This window comes from Malaclemys terrapin, chromosome 1 (genome assembly GCF_027887155.1).
Source record: "Malaclemys terrapin pileata isolate rMalTer1 chromosome 1, rMalTer1.hap1, whole genome shotgun sequence".
In the NCBI taxonomy this organism is placed as follows: Eukaryota; Metazoa; Chordata; order Testudines; family Emydidae; genus Malaclemys; species Malaclemys terrapin.
The window spans coordinates 6,015,802-6,037,635 of record NC_071505.1 but is presented as its reverse complement, the minus strand read 5'-3'; the positions used below and the strand labels follow the sequence as shown (position 1 = coordinate 6,037,635).

General features: G+C 44.1%; 2 protein-coding genes across 5 annotated transcripts in view; one reads left to right on the top strand and one right to left on the bottom strand.

The window, feature by feature from the left end:
• The window catches only part of COPG2 (COPI coat complex subunit gamma 2), a 35,306-nt gene extending 16,153 nt beyond the window's left edge, over window positions 1-19,153 (top strand). The window contains exons 9-24 of the mRNA XM_054015289.1: window positions 1,790-1,947; window positions 2,920-3,053; window positions 4,055-4,122; window positions 4,927-5,115; window positions 6,396-6,491; window positions 6,991-7,234; window positions 9,413-9,488; window positions 11,222-11,325; window positions 12,295-12,420; window positions 13,404-13,466; window positions 13,902-14,041; window positions 14,428-14,599; window positions 15,708-15,805; window positions 16,913-17,051; window positions 17,501-17,599; window positions 18,701-19,153. Of these exons, the coding sequence (XP_053871264.1) occupies window positions 1,790-1,947; window positions 2,920-3,053; window positions 4,055-4,122; window positions 4,927-5,115; window positions 6,396-6,491; window positions 6,991-7,234; window positions 9,413-9,488; window positions 11,222-11,325; window positions 12,295-12,420; window positions 13,404-13,466; window positions 13,902-14,041; window positions 14,428-14,599; window positions 15,708-15,805; window positions 16,913-17,051; window positions 17,501-17,599; window positions 18,701-18,831 (2,037 nt within the window). The 3' untranslated portion in view covers window positions 18,832-19,153. The remainder of the gene's footprint in view (window positions 1-1,789; window positions 1,948-2,919; window positions 3,054-4,054; window positions 4,123-4,926; window positions 5,116-6,395; window positions 6,492-6,990; window positions 7,235-9,412; window positions 9,489-11,221; window positions 11,326-12,294; window positions 12,421-13,403; window positions 13,467-13,901; window positions 14,042-14,427; window positions 14,600-15,707; window positions 15,806-16,912; window positions 17,052-17,500; window positions 17,600-18,700) is intronic.
• Window positions 19,101-21,834, bottom strand: part of MEST (mesoderm specific transcript) — a 30,674-nt gene continuing 27,940 nt past the window's right edge. For all 4 annotated transcript variants that reach the window (XM_054015309.1, XM_054015319.1, XM_054015302.1 and 1 more), the window contains one exon: window positions 19,101-21,063. In XM_054015309.1, coding sequence (XP_053871284.1) covers window positions 20,946-21,063 — 118 coding nt within the window. In that variant the 3' untranslated portion in view covers window positions 19,101-20,945. The remainder of the gene's footprint in view (window positions 21,064-21,834) is intronic.

Genomic DNA, 21,834 nt, shown 5'->3' with positions numbered 1-21,834 from the left:
TTGTTCAGCCAATCGCTAAGACAGACCAGTTTGTTTACATTTACAGCAGATAATGCTGCCGCTTTCTTATTTACAGTGTCACCAGAAAGTGAGAACAGGCTTTTGCATGGCACTTTTGTAGCTGGCATTGCAAGATATTTACGTGCCAGATATGCTAAACATTCGTATGCCCCTTCATGCTTCGGCCACCATTCCAGAGGATATGCTTCGATGCTGATGACGCTCGTTAAAAAAATAATGCATTAATTAAATTGTGACTGAAATCTTTGGGAGAGAATTGTATGTCCCCTGCTCCGTTTTACCCGCGTTCTGCCATATATTACATGTTCTAAGAGTCTCGGATGATGACCCAGCACATGCTGTTCATTTTAAGAACACTTTCACTGCAGATTTCATAAAACACAAAGAAGGTGCCAATGTGAGATTTCTAAAGATAGCTACAGCACTCGACCCAAGATTAAAGACTGTGAAGTGCTTTCCAAAATCTGAGAGGGAGGAGGTGTCGAATTTGCTTTCAGAAGTCTTAAAAGAGCAACACTCTGATGCGGAAACTATAAAACCCGAACCACCAAAAAAGAAAATCAGTCATCTGCTGGTGGCATCTGACTCAGATAATGAAAATGAACATGCATCAGTCCACACTGCTTTCGATCATTATTGAGCAAAATCCATCATCAGCATGGACGCATGTCCCTTGGAATGGTGGTTGAAGCACGAAGGGACATATGGATCTTTCGCGTATCTGGCACGTAAATATCTTGCAACGCCGGCTACAACAGTGCCATGAGAACACCTGTTCTCACTTTCAGATGACATTGTAAACAAGAAATGGGCAGCATTACCTCCTGCATTGTAAACAAACTTGATTGGCTGAGCAAGAAGTAGGACTGAGTGGACTTGCAAGCTCTAAAATTTTACATTGTTTAATTTTTGAATACAGTTTTTTTTTTTTTTTTTACATAATTCTACATTTGTAAGTTTGACTTTCATGGTAGAGATTGCACTACTGTACTTGTATTTGGTGAATTGAAAAATACTATTTTTTTTACAGTGCAAATACTTGTAATCAAAAATAAATATAATGTGAGCACTGTACACTTTGTATTCTGTGTTGTAATTGAAATCAATATATTTAAAAATGTAGAAACATCCAAAAATATTTTAATAAATGGTATTCTATTATTGTTTAACAGTGCAATTAATTGTAATTCATTTTTTTTAATCACTTGACAGCCATAATATAAATTAATCTACTCTGGAGAAGAAGCTTGGGCAGTAATTAGAAGGCAAAATAAAGCAATCGCACTTTGGGATTACTCTATAAAATGGGGATAATACTTAACTGCCTCAAGGGTATTTGCAGGCTTATTTGATGTTTGTAAAGCAGTTGGGAGCCCCTCAGATAGAAGGCGCATTGGAAATGCACATATTATTTCTATGCAGCCTGGTTTTGTAAACAGGTATATTTGAGGTTCCAGTGGCAAGCCCTGTCAGGGTGGTGGACAGGTTGGTTTTATAGATCTTTCCCTCTCTAATATCTGGTTCTGACAGCCTTACCCTTAAGGACCATGTGGGAACAGCTGGAACTGTAGTTCTAGTCATTTGTGAGTAACTTGTTTTCATATAAAAATGACAAGGTACTTTTAGGAAATAGCTGGTCTGATTACTTGTTGCACTCAGAAAACGTGGTAATATCAAATCCTTCCTAAGGGAACATGTATTTAAGGTATTTAGTTTTTGTTAGGGACTGTCCTTATATGTATATCCTATTTTCCCTCTGATTTTGTAGTATCATGCATTGGGGCTGCTTTACCACCTCAGGAAGAATGATCGCCTTGCAGTTTCCAAGATGCTGAATAAATTCACCAAATCTGGACTGAAATCTCAATTTGCATACTGCATGCTGATCCGAATTGCCAGCCGGCTTCTGAAAGAGTCTGAAGAGGGGTAAGAGGAGAATCAACCATCTAAAAATACGGTGGTGTATAAATACTAAGAATAGAGAAACAACTTCGGGTAACAACAGAGTGTAACTAGGAGTAAAGGGATAGATTAGACTGAATTTAAAAAGAAAAAAAGCTTCCTGACCATGTGCTTTTTCATTGTGGCAGAGTCTCCCAAGGGAATTAGGGAGCCCCTGCTACACCTCTACCCCAATATAACGCCGTCCTCGAGAGCCAAAAAAATCTTACCGCGTTATAGGTGAAACCGCATTATATCGAACTTGCTTTGATCTGCCGGAGTGCGCAGCCCCGCCCCCCGGAGCACTGCTTTACTGTGTTTTATCTGAGTTCGTGTTCTATCGGGTCACGTTATATTGGGGTAGAGGTGTATTTGGGACGCTTAAAACAAGATTAGACAGCAATAAAAAAATCCATTAAGAATCTATCTGTACTGGTAGAGAGATGGACTGGTTGATCAGAGGTCTCTTTCCATCTCTGATTTGTCATCCTAGTAGAATAAAGGTTGTACTGTTTAGGACTTTAAATTCTGGATTGAAGGTCCTTTATCAGTGAAAATTGTTGCTTACTGGATGTGGCCTACAATAAATATCAAGATGTTTCACTTCTAAATCTATCCCTGACTTGTTAAAGATTGAATGGGTGTTTGGCCTAATTTAGAGATTAATATACTAGCTAATAGAACCATACTATAGTGTGCTATTGGGTATCCAAAATTAGTCTAGTATTGTAATTAGGGAAACATGGTAATGTGAATGATTTGAGCTATGTTCTAGCAGAGTCAATACTGTAACTTATGACTTTAGTGTAAAAAAAAAAAAAAATCTTTTTGCTTATCTGTTCCCAGATAAGAGATCCATGTAGTGTCACAGCAGAACTTGTTTATAAACATTTAATCATGTTACTAAGAAATAGAGTGCCTCTGTTTGAAATTATGTGCGCTCCATTTCGTTGGCAGGCACGAAAGTCCATTGTTTGACTTCATTGAGAGCTGCCTGCGAAATAAACATGAGATGGTTATTTATGAAGCTGCCTCTGCAATCATCCATCTTCCAAACTGCACACCAAGGGAGCTGGCTCCAGCTGTGTCAGGTCAGTCAAGCAATGAACCCTTTGTGCCCTCTGCTGCTGGGATGTTCTGGAAAGACTTTATTGCTGCAATATTTGTTGGCTAAGATATTTTAAAGGTGAAGGAGATCAGGGTATGTTTGGTTTGTCATACTGTAGGGCTAAGGATAGGCAAGGTGGCAGAACACAGAACCAAGAAATTGAAGTGTAACGTCTATTATACCTATACATTAAAATATTAACTACTAATAAGAATACATTTTCTCTCACATATCTGCAACTGTAATTTTTTCTGACTCTCTCCTCAATTAGAAACAATTGGATGGGAAATGACTTGGGCTTTGGAGAGAAGGGTCAAGAGACTGGTCACCCAAAAGGGACTGAGTACTTTATCCTCTCCCTGACTGAGGGAAGCCAGGGTGCGGGGGAGGGGAGAGAGGAAGATTTTGAGGAGGGTGGATTGATAGATATGAACTCCAGGTGGTAGAAAAGTTCATGTCTTTGAAATAAGCTGAAAACTGGGAGGTGAAATTTAAATTGAATTGGGAGACTAGGAAACTGTTCATGGATGGTGAATGTAACAGTATGAGGAGATAGATAGCAATACATATTTGACTAGAACCTTTAAATGCCCTAACAGTAGAGCCAACCTATGTGTGCGGACAACTGGACATCCTTCTCTCTTTAGTTGTCCCTGCTTCTTCAAGGTGTATCTCTTTCTCAGCATCTGCTGTGGGTGAAACTGACTTGAATTGTGTAGTGCTTGTGTGTTGTGTGTTTCACTCTCAATGTACTGGAGTGTGGTAGTTCTCCTGCATCATCCAGAACCTGTTACCCCTTGTGTGTCACCTGAAGTAGTTCTCTGCTGCGCTCTTGAAGTGTATCCTGGTCACAAGGATTATTGGTCTTTTCTCCCAAGCATGTTAGTGTCTGGATTTGCAGCATTGGAAGCTAGCGTCTGTTGAAACACACTACTCTGTAAACTCCTGCATCATAAGTCACTTCTCTAAATGTTTTATTTTCAGTGTTGCAGCTCTTCTGTAGTTCTCCCAAACCTGTCTTGAGATATGCAGCTGTAAGGACCCTTAACAAGGTGAGTTTCTGAGATCTCTTAAACAAGTGTTCAGGTATAAATCTTGGTGTGCAAAGCAAAGCATTGAAGGAAACCAAACTTCTGTGCGGAAAGATGTTTCCTAAGGAAGTAGGGCTGTTACTCATGCGATTACTGTAAGAGCAGTCTCTTCATGCTGATAGATCAGCCTTCCACTACAACAAAATGCTTATCCGATAGTAGTCAGGCTAATGATGCTCAGTTATGGACCAAGGGACTCGTGACACCTTTATAGTTGGATAACTTGTGATCTGCTATGGCTGTAAATCAGTGCTTTCTACCATAGGAAAGTTGTTGGGATTCTGAAGTTTGGGGTACAAAGCATTAATTTCTAACTCTTGTGATTTGGCTGCCTGTATATAGTTTCTGAATTGGAAGAGTGTGGGGTGAGTAAAGCAGTAATCTGGCCTGATTTCAAGTTGGCAAACTGCAAAGACTAGGAACACATAAATAGAGCAACACCAGTGCTTACAACATGAACCAACCCTTCCAAGTGTCCTGCGCTGGCGTAAGACGTGGAACCATGTCTCCCTCTACTGCTGGCTCTGCTAGTTGTAACTACCTGCTATTTACAGTTAAAGGTGTTATTTCTGCAGCTCAAGTGAGAGCCTGAGGCCTGTGTGTTTGAAGCTCAAAGGGGTCTCTGGTGTGGTCCCTGCTGACAGCCATGGCCTACGTATATGTGGCCAGTTTGTTCTGTAAGCACTAGGCCCTGATGAATGAACAGAAAGCACATGTTCTGATCCTTGCTCTAGTATATTATTGCCAGATTTACTTTCTTTCCAGGTGGCCATGAAGCACCCATCCGCAGTAACTGCCTGCAACCTGGACCTGGAAAACCTGATTACTGACTCAAACCGCAGCATCGCTACTCTGGCCATCACCACACTCCTGAAAACAGGGAGCGAGAGCAGCGTAGACAGGCTCATGAAACAGATCTCCTCCTTTGTGTCCGAAATATCAGATGAGTTTAAGGTGAGGCACGGGAGGCCTTTGACCTTTACTACTGCAGATTTTCCTCCTCCTGTTTTGTGAAGCTTTTCCAGTTGCAGAGAATCCTTCAATCATTTAGTCTTGTACCATGAAGCCAGCTGGCATTTCTTGAGATGCAGTCTGTTAAAAGCAGAGGGCCACCTTTCTGCTTCTCTTCCTTTTTCCCAAAGATCCTGTGGGATAAGAAACTCTGTCTGCTAAAAGAACGAGGAGTACTCGTGGCACCTTAGAGACTAACAAATTTATTTGAGCATAAGCTTTCGTGGGCTAAAGCCCACTTCATCAGATGCATGCAGTTGACTGTCTGCTGTTGACTGAACTACAATGCACTCTAAGCACTACTGTAGCAAGGAACTGTCGATTGTAACTGTCTTGTGAGAGGAAGGGTGGTTTTAAGTTTTGATAATGATCCTTATGTATATCCAGCACATCTGACCCGGGTGTACCCCAGCACACTTTGTAGTCTGATAGTTCACACAGTCTCTAAACTATATCAAATTCCAGAAAAAACATACCAAGGCTGGTCATTCGACAGTCAGGAAATACCAAAATGAAGGCTGCCGACACATTCTAACCTCTGCCCCCTATGTACTTCCAATCAGTCTTTAATAGCATAGTTACATACTGTTTCTCTGGACCCCAGAATGAGGCAGAGATCTGCAGGAGATGCCCCTCTTAACATCATTGGTTAATTTGTCCCCATGGGGCACGAGAGGACACCCATTATAATGATACAGGAATTGACTCACACTCACACTCTCTCTCTCTCAGATGTGTCAACTGTCTACCTAGGTGCCACCAGACTCCTTGTTGTTTTTGTCTACCTATGAACAACAAACCTATGTACTCATTGTAAGACAGGAGGGGATGAATGTTAGAATCACTTGAAACTGCAGAGGGAATGTGTATAACACAACAAAATTACCCAAACTGGAATTGGGCCAGGCTTGTAGAAAATCACTCCTGCCCAGAAGCATTATGGGATCTCCCATTACTAAGCGGGGAGGCCAATGACTTACAACGCAAAACAGCTTCTCCAGCATCACAGTGCCCAGCATCATGCTGGCACGTTGGCTCAGTACCGAGCTGGAGGTAAGAGTGCCACCTTCTGAATCGCTAGCACCTAGCTTTTCCTGTCTGAATGCTTAGCTTGTATCTGGCAAGATCACAGCTTGAGGTGGTGTGTCTGTAAGATGCTTCTTACGTCTCATAGAGAACTTAATGCACGATACTAAAGTCCTGTGTCCTTTTCTGTCTTGCAGGTGGTGGTAGTGCAGGCCATCAGTGCTCTGTGCCAGAAATACCCACGGAAACACACTGTAATGATGACCTTCCTCTCCAACATGCTCAGGGATGATGTAGGTTTAAAGCCTTTCTTACGTAGTTACTAGCACGTAATTGTGGTGGTATAGGGGGAATCATATGTTGTTAATGTTTTCCTTTGGTGGTTGTACAGCATCAGTGGGGTTTGATTGATATTTCTGAACAAGACCTTGCTTATTTCGGTTCTTGAGCTATCTGATATGTGACTTTGCCACATTTCAGATCAGCCGACATAATCGCTTGGTACATCAAAAATTGGCCTGGATAAACATTTATAAAATGTATTATCAAGAACAACCCTGCGTTGGCCTCAGGGAGCTGGGAAGGACCTATGAGGACACCCAGCCCATCTCCTCTTCCTCCTCCTCCTCCTCCTCTGATTCTGTGTGTATATGAACACTTTTGTTTCCTTAATGGAGGGAAACTGTATTCATAGTGTGAGGGCAAATGGGCACCTGTTCTTGTACAATGAAGGGCTACATTTGCATCTGAGCAGCGCCTGCAGGATAAGCATCCTTTCCTTTTCCCTCCTAGGGTGGCTTTGAGTACAAGCGAGCCATTGTGGACTGTATAATCAGCATCATCGAGGAGAATCCTGAGAGTAAGGAATCGGGCTTGGCTCACCTCTGTGAGTTCATTGAAGATTGTGAACACACTGTTCTAGCCACAAAGATACTCCACCTGTTGGGCAAAGAAGGGCCAAGGACCCCATCTCCATCCAAGTACATCCGCTTCATCTTCAACAGGGTAGTTCTGGAGAACGAAGCAGTGAGAGCTGGTAAGCTACACAATTAAATACTTGATTGGCTTCATGTGTGCACACATGGAGTCTGGGTGCTGGGGTGGGAGGGTGCTCTAAAGGAACAGTCCATAACTGTCTCCCAGTGTGCTTGCTCTTGGATTGCTCTTGGCTGTTTGCATTAACTCTTCTCATGTCATGTTAACATGAATGCTAAATATTCCTACTCTAAGGGGCATGATCATCATCTGCTATATATAGCTGTTCCCTTGTGAGCATGAATGTCAAAGGTAGAGTAGTGACAATGAGTAAGGAGGAGAAATGTTACCCACTCTTTTAAGTTGATGCATGTGTCTGTACAAGTCAGACTTGGCATCATAAAAGCCGAGCTATTTAGGACTTGAAGTAGGTGTCTTTTTTTGTTTCTATGGAAAAGTGATTTTTCTTCTAAGAACTCTCCTCTGAAATCTGTTGCACTCCTTTCCCCCACAGAGAATCTTTAGACTGTGTTTTTAAAGGCAGTTGACCTTCCCCTCTCCACAATCAGATCAGAGTGGGATATACTCCTACCCCTTAGATCACCTCACTCTGAGCCAGTAGAGGAGTTAGTATGTTAGGAAGGGGAATTAAAATTGAGCTTACATTTCTGTTGTGAAACAGATTGTATTGTATTGAATCCTGTTCTGAGTGGCATTGTTTTAGCACTGAGGCCTAGGACCAGATACGTAGCATCCGATGGGAGCCATAAAGACCTTGTCATGGGGTGTGTCACTCATTGCTAGAATGGCGCCTCTTCCTGGTCACTCTGGGGAATAGCTTGCCTGGTTGATGCCCCTACCTGCATTTGCATGCCATCCTCTGCCTCTCTCTCTGGGTCTGCAGCCCCACTCTCGCTCCATGGGTGGCTGCTGCCTCTTCATGACTCAGCCCTCCGGCCAGGTCACTTCACGTATTTTCCCCTTCCGGGATACCAAAGTCTTTCTCCAGCAATCCTGGGCAGCCTTCCCATTCACTGCCTCTTAGTGCCACTCCCTCAGTGGCTGGCAGGGGAACCTGGGCCCGCCCTCTACGCCGGGTTCCGGCTCAGGGGCTCTCTCAGCAGCAGCCAAGGTCGGCCCTAACCCATATCTTGCTGCATTTCCCCTGAGCTTTTCCTACCTTTCTGGCTCTCCCCCTTCCCTGGGTTGGCCAACCCAAACTCCCTCCTCCCAGGGAGTGACTGTAGGGTACTCCAAAACACCTCCCTTCACCGTGGGAGTGACTGCAGACTACGCCCCTACAGCCTCTTTCTGCTTTCAGCTCCTGGGCTTTCTACAGCCTCCTCCTCTTCCAGTCCAGCTGAGCCTCCTGTCTAATTCCCTGCTCCCAGGTTCCTCCTCCAGGGGCAGCCTGGGCAGTTAATTGACACAGCTAGCGACCTTCACCCCATTAAGCCTTGTGTGGGTTGAACACCCCAACACAGATCCGTTGTACAAAAACTTCAGCAGAGTAGCCACAGATCTTTCTGTCAGAAGGATCTTCAAAAGTGAAATTTAATAAAGAGCTAAATTCTCCCCTTTGCATATATAAAGCTCCCTCAACGCCAGAGTTGAAGTCAAATTAAGTTGGGGTTTTTTATTCACTTGGACTGGCTGCTTTAGGGGATAGGTATAGGGATACAGAGCCTTTCATCTTGAAGTCATTGGTTCCAATCTGGTGGCCCAGGGCAATAGTGAGGAAAGTCACTGCCCCCTATGGAAAATAAGCTTGCTTCAGTGTACTTTCTAATGGGCATGTGTGTATTTGCACCCATGACGGCAAGTGCCAGAACAGCCAAGGATGGGAATGTGCTATGGAGACGGAACTGTCCTCAGTTCTGGAAGAATTATCTAGCAGTGTTTTGAGGCAAAGTGGTGTGGTGAGGTATGATGCAGAGGAAGATTGGACTGGTGCTGCCCATCCTGTCCCTCTTCTGTTACTGAAGGACAGGCCCCAGGGTTGTTGGCCAGGTGCCTTTTAGTATTGAAGAAACATCCTTTAAATAGAATTAAAAGGCAATTTCTCCACTTGTGTGAGAGTCTACAATTGTTTAGGCACAGATTTTAAGAGAAACCTCCCTGATTGTAGCTTCAGGACAATCGCATACATGCTTGCTTTAAAAATCCTCTGTGCATGTTTTGGAATAGGCTTCTAGCTACAGATTGAACACCTTTCCTACCCCTTTGTTTTCTCATCCAGCTGCTGTGAGTGCATTAGCGAAGTTTGGGGCCCAGAATGAGAGCCTTCTTCCAAGCATCCTGGTGCTTTTGCAGAGGTGAGCAGAGTAAATGCCAGTGCATGTGCTTTGTTCTTTAATACTCTAAATAGGGTCAAGCCAAGTCACTAGTTGAATAGAAGTGAACCAATATGCTGAACAGGAGATGGAGTCGGTAGGTGGCATTATTCCCTTTGAGTCACTCCTGGTGCTAGGGAACACTGGGACACCAAAGTTGTGGTGTTTTGAGTGACTCTCAAAACAGGTCCTGACCATTTGGAGTCATGTAAACTTGTGGTTCTTTTATGAAAAGTAAAGGTGTTTAACTCGTTCTTAAAACATTCCATTGTGGGTAGTACACCTAGGGGGTGACTTACAAATGTTTTTGCTCTTGTGCCCCATGAAGCAATAGGTATTAACTCACTTTTCTGTTAGGTTAAGTAACATGCCCAAGGCCAAATAGTGACTGCTAGGATTGGAACTCAGGTGTTCCAGGCTCCCAGTCCTGTGCATTTTCCAGTAAAACCATCCAGCCTCCTTAATATTCTCTGTACAGTCAGTTGTACTTGGAGACAGTCACCTACACGTATGTAGCACTGCTGTGCATTTGAAAACAATTGCCATGTTTCACTTGAGTGGTAGGCAGCGATTCAATGGGTAACTGATGTGCTTTGGGGTCTTGTGGGGTGAAAGGTACCATGTGTATATACTAGTAATTGTAATCTACCTAGAACTGAATTCTTGTTAAAAGGTGACTTGATGGCCATCTTGACGTACGTGTCCCCTTTCTGTGCCCTCTGATTTGGTTCAGGTATCTGACAATAAAGCTTTTTAAAACCCTGTTGGGATTCCGTCTTTCTGCTCGGCTTCCCAAGAACTCAGTTTGACTCCAGCCTTCATCTCTCAGATATCGTTGTTTGGCATACAGCAGTGCTATGCTGAGTTGACCAGACTCAAACGCAGGGGGGATGGATGCAGGGTACATCACCGCTCCAAAGTTATACAGAAACCTTCTCCCTTTTTATACATTACACCTCACGTTGCATCACGCAGTTTTGGATTGGCTTGATTACTTTGCAGGAACCAATCCCTGTTCACCATGTGTTGTCCATGCATTGACCATGGTTCGACTTCCTCTTAACAAGTCAGGTAGAGATTATCTAATCTATTTCATATTAAATAATTCACTGCGTGTTCTCCCTCTTATCTTAGCTGGCTCAGACATTCTGTCAACTTAGCCTACTGACCTATTTACTTATCTTATGTAGCATAAACATTCTGTTTTCAACCTCATGATTCATTTATGTCCCTAATTCTATCTTCCAAAAAATGAGGCCTCCCTCCATGTGTTAATTATTCATGTCAGGCCAGGCCTCAGCTACAAACCCCTGTCAGAATCAGTAGCCCCAAAATATGAACTGCAGGTGTGTTCTCTATGTAACCTGACCCAGGTTTACAGAGTAACAACCCAATTGGTGATCTCCTCAGTTCCTTTGATACGTTGCACTTGAGTATGAACGCTTTAACTAACTGCCGTATACGTAATGGAGAAGACTCTTGTGTGCACAAGAAAGCCAAGTGAATTACTATGCTAAACAGACTTGGATTTTATTATTTTAGAGATGGGGGATGGCATGGAGTATTTACATAGATCACAACTATAATATTGTGTGAGGGTAATCTGTAAATCCATCAGAGGGGTTAGGTTAGCATTGCAGTATCAAGCGCAGAGTTTCTTCCGTAGTGCTGGTTTTTAAACTATTTTGACCCCAACGCGCTCATTCCCCAAACAGGTGTATGATGGACAGCGATGACGAAGTTCGTGACAGAGCAACATTCTACCTAAACGTGCTGCAGCAGAGACAGATTGCACTGAACGCTGCCTATATCTTTAATGGTTGGTAATGGAAGTGAACACAGCACTGCTCATCCTAGAAAACTGCACTTTTCTTCTTGTATGTTAGAGTTGTATCATCTTGTGGGTTGATTCCATTACAAATAGCAGTCATTTCCAACGCAGCCTTGATAACTTCAGTCAGGATGCCTGGAATGAACAGAGCCAAACACTATGTGGCATTAACACTTCTGAGTAAAGTATCTGAATACTACATAATGTATAGTTGCGGAGGGAGTATTGTCTAGTGGCTAGAGCATAGGCAGTGGTAGTCAGGACTCCTGGGTTCTGTTTCCAGCACTACTGTGCTGTGTGACTTTGGGCAAGGCCCTTATCCCCCATTTTACAGCAAGTAAGGTGAAACGGCGATCTTGGTTAGGGGACTGGTGGTTGGCTGTAAAGTGCTTTGAGGTCCCTGGATGAAATGTTACATGCGCAAAGGGTTTATTATTAAGACACAGTGTATTTTCAGAACAGTTTGCCACTCCTAGGAGGATGTATTCATGCTGCATGTCAACCCTTTCAGTCCTCAGGTGCCCTCTGTGCGCCAGTTTTCTGTCACTGCCTTGTTCAGAGCAGACTTTTGAAGCTCTTTAACATCTGAAGGCATTTTCAGTGCTCTGCTCACCATGGGGTTAAAAAATGCTTTTTGCCATCTTCTTTTAAACTAAACCCGGATTGTATTTGTGCCAGTCTGTTCCATGCATCCAACTCACTGACACAAACCAACTGAAAGAATGTAGAAGAGCTTTAAGCTCTCTCTAAAGCTTGCCTTGTGTGGTTTCAGAAGAGAGGTAGTTGAGGCACAGGCCTGATGATCAAACTCTGGGACTGTTCTGCAGCTTCTAGTTAAGCAGACAGCCCTACATTCTTACCAGTATAGTGAGCACTGTATGTTCTGCTTCCTCCCTGGACATTGTAGTTTCTAATGTGAAGCAGACACCCTTTGTATTAATCACCTGTATTTTGCAGGGTTGACCGTCTCCGTTCCTGGGATGGAGAAGGCCCTTCACCAGTACACACTGGAGCCTTCTGACAAGCCTTTTGACATGAAGACAGTTCCATTAGCTACTGCACCAATCTTTGAACAGAAAGCAGGTAATATTCAGGCTTCCTTTAAGTAGCACCTACTAGAGAAGGGGCTGGCTTCATAGACCAAGCATCAAGGTTATGATCCCAATACTGGGGGACTTCCCAAAGTTGCATGCTCCAATCACAGTGGGGTCTGCACAACCATCCCCCTTTGGAGACGGATACATTTAATGCCACCTAACTCCTGGTGTGTTTGGTCTGATGCGGTCCTGTTTGCGTCTCCTTGACATTGGAGAGCAGGGCGTTTTCCATAAGAAGAAGTGGCTTGCCCGCCCCACCCTCTTTGGCCCAGGTTCCTCTCTCTTACTCTAGTGCAGTGTTGCTGCTGCCTTCTACCCCTGAGGCACATGCACGTCCGAGCTGCTGTGTGTATCATTTATGAACAGCTTCTGGATCTTTGCAGATTAGAAGAGCTATATAAACCAAAAATATTTAAAATGGTTTTACCAGTTTTCTGTTTCATGCCTAACGCATGTCTGATCTCCTAGTGTTTCTTTCGTGCTATCCATTAGATCTTGGAGGTTGGGGGAAATGAATGATTTGGAATCAGATTAATGATATGGTCTCCTGAGAACAGAGTAAACAGTAATCTGGTGCCGTATGAGAAATGGTGGCCTGTCGTACGCAATATTGTATTCATACAACATAGCTCCGCTGCTGTATTATGCCCAATAGCTGGAGTAGTCGTGGAATCAAAGTCAGACCTGCATTCCTAATATGTTTGGTGATGGCAACAGCGTTTAATTCCTGACTGAGGGTGGGGATCTGTTACCATTATTCATTAATCTCTCTTCTCTTGGGAGGTCGCAGATTGTGAGGAGAAGAGGTGATGCTTTGATTAGTGTATGCAAAAAATTGGATGAGAAACAACATGCAGTAAAATGTGTGGCCCACATGACTGTTTCGTGAATCTGTAGGGGAGATTTAATGGGGCCTGAAAGGAGTCTGAGGAACTTTACAACACAGTATCTTTGCTTCTCTTCTTGCAGAAATTGCACTAGTGGCCAGCAAGCCTGAGAAAGTTGCTCCGTCCCGCCACGACATATTCCAAGGTATGGAACGGGGGGGATCAATGGGGTCTCCAATGCATGCCCACCTAGGGGGGGTACAGAGGAACATTTTGGGGGGCACAGCAGGGCCCAGGTCAGCCCTCATGGGGGGAGAAGGGGTGCCCGGAGGGAGCCGCTCCAGCTCTACCCCCTAACCCCTGGTCGTAGCTGTGGCCCCAGCTGCGGCCCTGCTCCTGGCTGCAGCTCGGCCACGGGTCCCCTCTCTCTGTCCCTGGCTGTGGCTCCATTCCCAGCCTCCAGCCTGGCTGCGACTCCATTTCTGGCCTGGGCAGGTGTGGACACATGCCATTACTGGGGGACGTGAGAGGAAAAGTGTGGGCACCGCTGCTCTAATGCTCAAAGACCTGTAGAGGGAGGTGGCGATTCTCAAACCTGTCATCCAAAGGTGTCTAACACTGTTCATCTGTTTCTGTGCAGAGCAACTGGCTGCCATTCCCGAATTTAAAAGCTTGGGTTCCTTATTCAAGTCATCTGAGCCAGTTCAGCTTACAGAGGCAGAAACAGAATACTTTGTTTGCTGTACGAAGCACGTGTTCACTAATCATATGGTTTTCCAGGTAAGACAAGTACATTTGCTGGTGTTCCAAAGGGACTCTTCAGAGACTGGGTATTCCATAATTGCATTGTGTGTGCTGGAGAAGAACATCCTGTCCTAGTGGGAGCGGTAGTTGTGACCAAATTGAGTATTTGTGACACCTGGAGACCTCCAGTCTTCTGCTTCTAGGCTAGTGAAGAGTAGTCTTGTCCTGAAAATCAAGAGTGCGAGAGACATGAGTCAGTCTGTAGAGTTCTCCCTGCCATCAGGACCACAGAGAGCATGATTGGTAATGAGGTGGGATGTTCTCCATGTTTACGGCAATACGGTAGTTGATTTCAGAAAATCTTTAATAGAAAAGTGTTTGCTGCACTCAAGTCCCTGCTTTTTTATGCTTCACTCTTGCAGTTCGACTGCACAAACACCCTAAATGACCAGTTACTAGAGAGGGTCACTGTGCAGATGGAACCGTCGGATGCTTACGATGTGATTCGCTCTATCCCAGCAGCCAGCCTTTCTTACAACCAGCCGGGCATGTGTTACACTCTCGTCCGACTGCCCCAGGATGATCCCACCGCAGGTACCAAATGGAAGGATAATGTTTTGCATGTGTCGGCCACTTGAATGAATTCTCAAAGAAATGCTGGCTAGGTGCTTAGGATTTGCATTGAATGTGTTAATTTTGTAGGTCTTGTATGTTAGATTCTACCATTGTTTTGTTTTTGTTTTCAAGTGTCAGTGTCACCAGTGTTTGTGTAGGATCTACAGTTAATCAAAATAATATATACACTTTGAAATACATACAACTACACTGGATGATTGAAAGAAAAATATGTAAAAGGAAGTGGAGCAATGCAGTTAATAATAAGGGGAAACTGAGGTTGTTGCTTTGAGGTTATCAAAGCAGCAAACTGGAAAATATGGACACAGCCTGAAACTAAACACAGGAGCAGAATCAGCCTAATGTTGCCCCTTTTCGACCCGAGCAGCTAGCCATAGTTTGGGGCCCTGGGGAATGCTGGGAGTAGAAATTGTGGCTAGGTATTTCTTTGACACAGTTTTGTTTGTTTACAAAGAATGTACAAAGCCCTACAACTTTGAATGCAGAAGGAATCAAATGACACGAAACAGCTTCCTTTGCTCACAGCACCAAGAACACTCTTTCAGCCTGCCCACATCCCCCTGACCCACAAACCTCTACCCAGGTTTTTTCCGGGGTCAGATGCTGTGCTTTCAGCTGCTCCTTCCATATGGCTACATCGCGCTCTCTGTTCTCTGTGTGTTCTGCGCTTGCTCGCGCTTTCTCTCACACCCCACCCCACACCACACCACATCACACCCAATTCTCAGCAAAAGCCCTCTGTCTGAACTCCTGGGTGCGTTTACAACCCCGGTCTTAGGTGGAGGGCTTCTGGTTAACTCATTCTGACCGTTGCATTAATTCAACGGTGTGTTCACTCCTATTCTCAAAGAAGTTTGTGATCAATGCAGTCACTGTATGTCTCAGCATAACAGGCCCCACCCCCGTCTTAGCCCCACCCATTGTCCTGTTGGTGCCCAAATGCCCTATGTGGCCCTTTCCAAACAGAAAGAAAAACAGTTTAACAAATTACAAATGATACAAAGTTAATTATTTACACAGTTTAGACAAAAGAAATTATGTGCTCTTGATTCTCTCCTTTTCCCAGTCGCTTGTACTTTCAGCTGCACAATGAAATTTACAGTCCGAGACTGCAACCCAAACACAGGGGTGCCAGAGGATGATGGCTATGACGATGAATATGTGGTAAGTTCAGTCTTGTTTGCCGCACCTAAAGTGTACGTGTCTTCTTGTCCCTGTGGGATTCTCATCGCTCTGCTGTAGTCTCCTTTTGTGTCTTCCCTGCCCCCCACTCTTTTCTCCTACCCTCCTGCCTGGAACGCATCCCAAAATCGTTCCAGCTCTTCACCCTTTGCCTTGTTCAGATCCCTCCTAAAATCTCGCTTCTGCCAAATCTTTGTGCGGTGACTCCATTTGTGTACTTTAATCTTATTTGAGGGACCCTGTCCAACCCTCCCCCGCCCTGTTTTGTTTGCCTGCACTCTTTCTTGTGTCATGTCTACATTCTAGATTAGAAGCTCCCTGTGGCTTAACTCTGTTCAGCGAGGTGCATGTGTTGGCATACACAGTAACTCCTGTTCAGTGAGGTGCATGTGTTGACATACACAGTAACTCCTCAGTCTTCCCTTGTGCTCTTGGCTTCTTGCAAGGTAACTTCCCCTAGATTTATCATAGGATCTAGAACGTGACCTCCAGTTGTAGTAATTGAGCATGCTTCTTGATTGGCACCTCTACTAGGGAGCTCATTTCACTCACATTTGTTTTAAAAGTCTTAAGCCTTGCTAATAAATCCCATAAGCATTACTTTGCCTCTGCTTTCTAGGGCCTTCATGCACATGTTAAACTGCAGCTCTCCTGTGAAATGAGTCTAGTGTACTGGAGCTGTACCAGTCATAACTGTAGCCTATGCTGCTGTCTTCCTCCCCGCTCTGTAAGCGTATGTCTGCACTTCAAGCTGGAGGTGACAGTTGCAGCTGCATAGATGTGTGTGTTCTCTCTCTGGTCAAGCTAGTGTGGTAAAAATAAAGTGTTGCTGTGGTGGTGTGAGCAGTGGGATGGGCTTGCCGCCCTGAGTACAGTCCCAACTGAGACCCTTCTCAGGCAGCTACTCTGCCCCGCCTCAGAGGCTGCACTGCTGTTTTTAGTGCACTAGCTCGATCTGAGCTAGTGTGAGTACATCTGCCCGAGATGGAAATTACACCTCCAGCTCCAAGTGTTAGACGTACCATAAGGTGAAGATCCTTTTTGTGTGTGATTTCATGCAGCCTAAATTCTCTCTCGTTTCTCCGCCAGCTGGAAGATCTGGAGGTAACCGTGTCAGATCATATTCAGAAGGTCCTAAAGCCCAACTTCGCAGCTGCCTGGGAGGAAGTAGGCGATGACTTTGAGAAAGAGGAAACCTTTGCTCTCAGTTCAATTAAAACCCTTGATGGTGAGATGATCCCTTCTCCCCCTGGTAACCCAGACGGGACTCTGCCCGGCTGTGGAAACAATGTTTGCGGTGTTCGGGGAAAGACTTTTTATGCTAGTTTAGAAAGATCCTTCTGGGGCCTGGTAAATTTGAGTACCCAGAGTGTGGCAGCTGCATGGCTGTGTGTGCTGCAGTGATGGGTTTGGAAACTGCACCTCCCCTCTGAAAAGTAGTGGCTTGAGGGAAAGTTGCACTCTTCAGTGACTATTTGTGATGGGGGAAGAGGTAAGGAAAGGTTGGCAGGTCGCTGAGGCCTCACACTCCAGTTAATGAGCTAGATTGGTTAAACCCTAAGTCATGCTCAGAACATGTTCTCTAACTGTGAATTAAAGTTTCACAGGAAACTTGGCATCAAAATGTAAACAGACTATGTGAAAATAACCTTTTTTTCTCTTTAAACCTCAATGCAGAAGCTGTCGGTAACATCATCAAGTTCCTGGGCATGCAACCATGTGAGAGGTCCGATAAAGTGCCAGAGAACAAAAATTCCCACACGCTGTATCTAGCTGGTAAGCATCCACCACTGATGAGTTTGTTTTCATACTCCTCTGCAACACAAACTTATTACACTGCAATTTCCCGGGCGCCAAGAGATTGTGTTTTCAAATACTGAGAAAGAACTGATTACAGAACTATGTACAACAGCATGTTGTTTTACAGGATGCTGTGTTAGGTGCACCTCAGACTAGACCTTTCCATCCTTTCTTTCCTTGCTGCTTTTTGTCAGCAGGGTGTATTAAACCCCTTTGTGAAAGGACCTCCAGCCAAGATGCTTAAACTAAAGCTCCCTACCCATCTCCAGGGGCAGGCCAGAACACCCCAGAGCACTTTTTTCCTAGTGCACCTTCTTGCTCACTAAAAACCTGCCCTACCACTCCAGGCACTTGTATTTGGTGAGCACACTCCCCGCTCCTCACACATTTTGGGGATCCATGAAATTGGAAAGACTCAGCTTATTTCTACTCTGTCTTATTCTATTAACAGTAAAATACAAAACTACATTAAAACTATAGTATCTACTTCTAAGGGGTCAGATTCTGTATCTGCTCTGTGTACAGAATTCCCAGTGCCTCCAGTGGAAGTTTGTATATACAGTGACTATTAAATAGGGTTTGGAACACAATCCATAGTTCTGTGCGTGGAGCCCTAACCCTTAGGAAAAAGGGTAATTCTCCAGGGTTGCTTTAATGTCTCTAGGGCACAGCAGTAGGAGGAAAGGCTACAGTGAGTCCTGACAAGCTCTTCCTTTCTCAGCTGTGGCTTGGAACCCAGAGCAGCTCTGCTTATGGGCATGTAGCAGGAATGATCACTACCTCTTTGGAGTGGCCTGGGCTTCAGGTGCTAGCCCTGTGTTTAATCCACTGTGTCACGCATCTTAAACCTGAATCTATTTGACATTAGCAGTCTTTAAGGAGGCTGTCTGTCTGAATCTTGTTACTGGGCTGAAAGCATGTGCTCCATTCTGTAGGTGGCTGCAGCTTTAACTAATTCTTGCATTATCTAGGCTGCGGCTGTCAGGTTCACAGCTTGGGCTTTGAGTCACTGAAGGGTAACTACTGGAGCTATTTCACTGTTAATCTACTCTGCAAAATCCTGCTCTTTGTCCCCAGGTGTGTACAGAGGTGGCTATGATGTGCTGGTGAGATCCAGGCTGGCATTAGGAGATGGAGTGACCATGCAGGTGACTGTCAGGAGCAAGGATGAAACACCAGTAGATGTCATCTTAGCCTCTGTAGGCTAAGTCATGCTATTTTTAATACCTGCAGGGGAATTTCACCTCAAGGATCTCAAACAGCCTGACTCTGTCCTGTCTGACCTTCTGCATGGAGTTTTTATTCTTTGTCATTTTGTATGAGGTTGCAGTAATGGCAGCTCTGGCTCGTCTCTGTAACATACACTTAATGCTGGGTCTCACCCCCGCCCTGGTCATCAGTTATATGTTCCTCTGACTCATTGCATCTGTGGACCTTACAAGACTTGGTAGGGGATAAAAACAAACTGGAATCAGACTTTTGTCAAAACGGATTTTTATTAACAGAAAATAAACATTGATCATTCCAGTTTCAAGGTGTGGAATTTTAGTTGAATTGTTGCTAATAAAATAGAATCTTTAAAAGTTTTGCCATAGCAACTGCTAGTATAGTATTGTTGATCAAGGAGAATAACTCTGCCAGCGGGGTTGACCACTGATAAATGTCAGTTCAGTACAGCACAAGCAGCCCATCTTGGAAACCTTTCCTCTTGATGGGATGCTAGAAACTAGAAATCTGGTCAGTTGCAAAAAGCAGTGGTTCTCAGTCCCCCTGCCAACTTGGCTTTACAATCAATTTTGTAATCTTTCTGCCTCTGGTGCTGTGTGAAAGCCATACAACCTCAATGTTGGACCAAACACCTAAAGTTTAGAAGTATGACATGACTTCAGTTCTGAACCTGCAGCCTAAAATTGAGTTAAATACGGTCCCTTTTAAGGGGAGGACTTGCAACTCTTTAGGAAAGATACTACTTTCCGTAGTATGAGGTCGCATAAAGTCTCTGTATGCAGCATAGCCAGTACTTCAGGTTTTTTTAAACTTGTTTTTAATGTCTTTTATAATTCCCTGTGGTTTTAGGTAGTTATTGCTTTAATATTGGCAATCAGTCTTAGCTTAACACCACAATTTATCTGAAAATAACACTTCAAGTAAAGAGCCCTCTTGACTTTATGCTACAGTAGAGCACATCTCTTCCAAGACACACTGGTGAGGCTACAATGCATTTTAATTTGCACCTTGTTATTGCATTATGGAGTGGAGTACTAATAATAGAGGTTAGGTGGTTAAGAAAACTTGCCTTTTAGGACTGTTCCACACTTACATTTTACTGGCACAAGGGGGTTAGTCAGGGGAGATGCTGTGCTAGTAAAAGCCCTTCTGTAGACAGTTCTACCACGATGAGCACTCACACCACCGTATAACTATTCCCAAGAAGGGGATTTTGCTGCCCTAGAGCAGTATAGTCAATGTGTAGACAAGCCCTTCAAAGGAAGAATTAGGTAACAAGGCCTGCCAACGAATTATTAGTTCACATCTTTATAATGTAGGTATTTTCCCATTTTAAAGCTTGTCTATAGAGTAGCTCAGTTAAATGCACTTTCAGAGAAGAGAAGGATCTACTGTGCCGCTTACTGTTCTGGAAACAAACTCATTGGCATGTGGTTGTAAATGGGGTACTGGCTTCCTGGGATACGCTGGGCTACTTCTGGCCCCAAGGACAGGAAAGGAATCTTGGAATAGCATGATTAGCAATGCCATCCCTCCTCCCCACCACTAGTTCCCAATTGTGCCCTCTGGCCTAGCAACTACTATCCGTATCCTGTAACTTCCCTTGGATGTGCACGTTGTCTTTCACGCCTCCCTTTAGGTTAATCCTTCCCAGTGTTCAAAGGTTCAGTTCCTTACACATATACAGTAGTCTAAGGCCTAGTCTTCACTTACCGGCTGGTCCGGCGGCACGCCATCGATGTTCTGGGATCGATTTATCGCGTCTGGTTAAGACACGATAAATCGATCCCGGAAGTGCTCACAGTCCGCGCCGGTACTCCAGCTCGCCGAGAGGAGTACGCGGCATCGACGGGGGGAGACTTCCTGCCGCGTCTGGACCGCGGTAAGTTCGGACTAAGGTACTTCGAATTCAGCTACGTTATTATTTGCGTACCTTAGTCCGATTTGGGGACTTAGTGGGGACCAGGCCTAACATACCCAAAGGTCACTCTGCACAGAACAGGAAAGTTAAGGGTCAGGTCTGGAAATAAAAGCACGCTGGCTCAAAGTAAACAACACTGAGCCAAAGCATGAGAGGGAAAGACCACGTTGCTGCTCAGAAGGAGTTGATGAAGTTCAAATATGCATTCAGGAAGCCCATAGGATCTTCAAGCTGTGGATAGTGGCTAATGTGGTCATCCAGAACAGAGACTGTAGACGCAGGAAGCAGTTTCCTGTTGAAAGAATGCAACAACTAGTAACTACATGCTCCATAGAGAGAGAGGCAGGCACCAAATCTGAAGTACAGGGAGTGGAGTAGACAAGTAATCGGACTAAGCTTCAAGAGGTGGAGTGGTCCCTACACCTGCAATAAGATCTCTTGTGATCCTGTGTGGCCATTCTTAACCAAAGGGGAACCTCCAGTAGCATGGGCGTTACATTTTCACCCACTTAGGCTGCATGCTTTGATATCACTCCTGTAGTTTTTGCCAGGCACTGTGCCAAAAAAATCAATTGGAATATAAATACTGTACTGACACTTCAGTGTATAGTAGGGACATAGAAATAAGTCATTGTCTGCATTACATTTTAGTTTGTACTAGGGCTGTCAAGCGATTAAAAAAATTAATCGCATTGTTAAACAATAGAATACCATTTCTTTAAATATTTTTGGATGTTTTCTACATTTTTAAATATATTGATTTCAATTACAGTTCTGAATACAAAGTGTACAGTGGTCACTATTTTTATTACAAATATTTGCACTGTAAAAATGATATAGTATTTTTCAATTCACCTCATACAAGTACTGTAGTGCATTCTCTATTGTGAAAGTGCAATTTACAAATGTAGATTTTTTTGTTACATAATTGAACTAAAAAACAAAACAGTGTAAAACTTAAGCGCCTACCAGTCCCAGTCCTACTTCTTGTTCAGCCAATCGCTAAGACAAACAAGTTTGTTTATATTTACGGGAGATCCTGCTGCCTGCTTCTTATTTACAA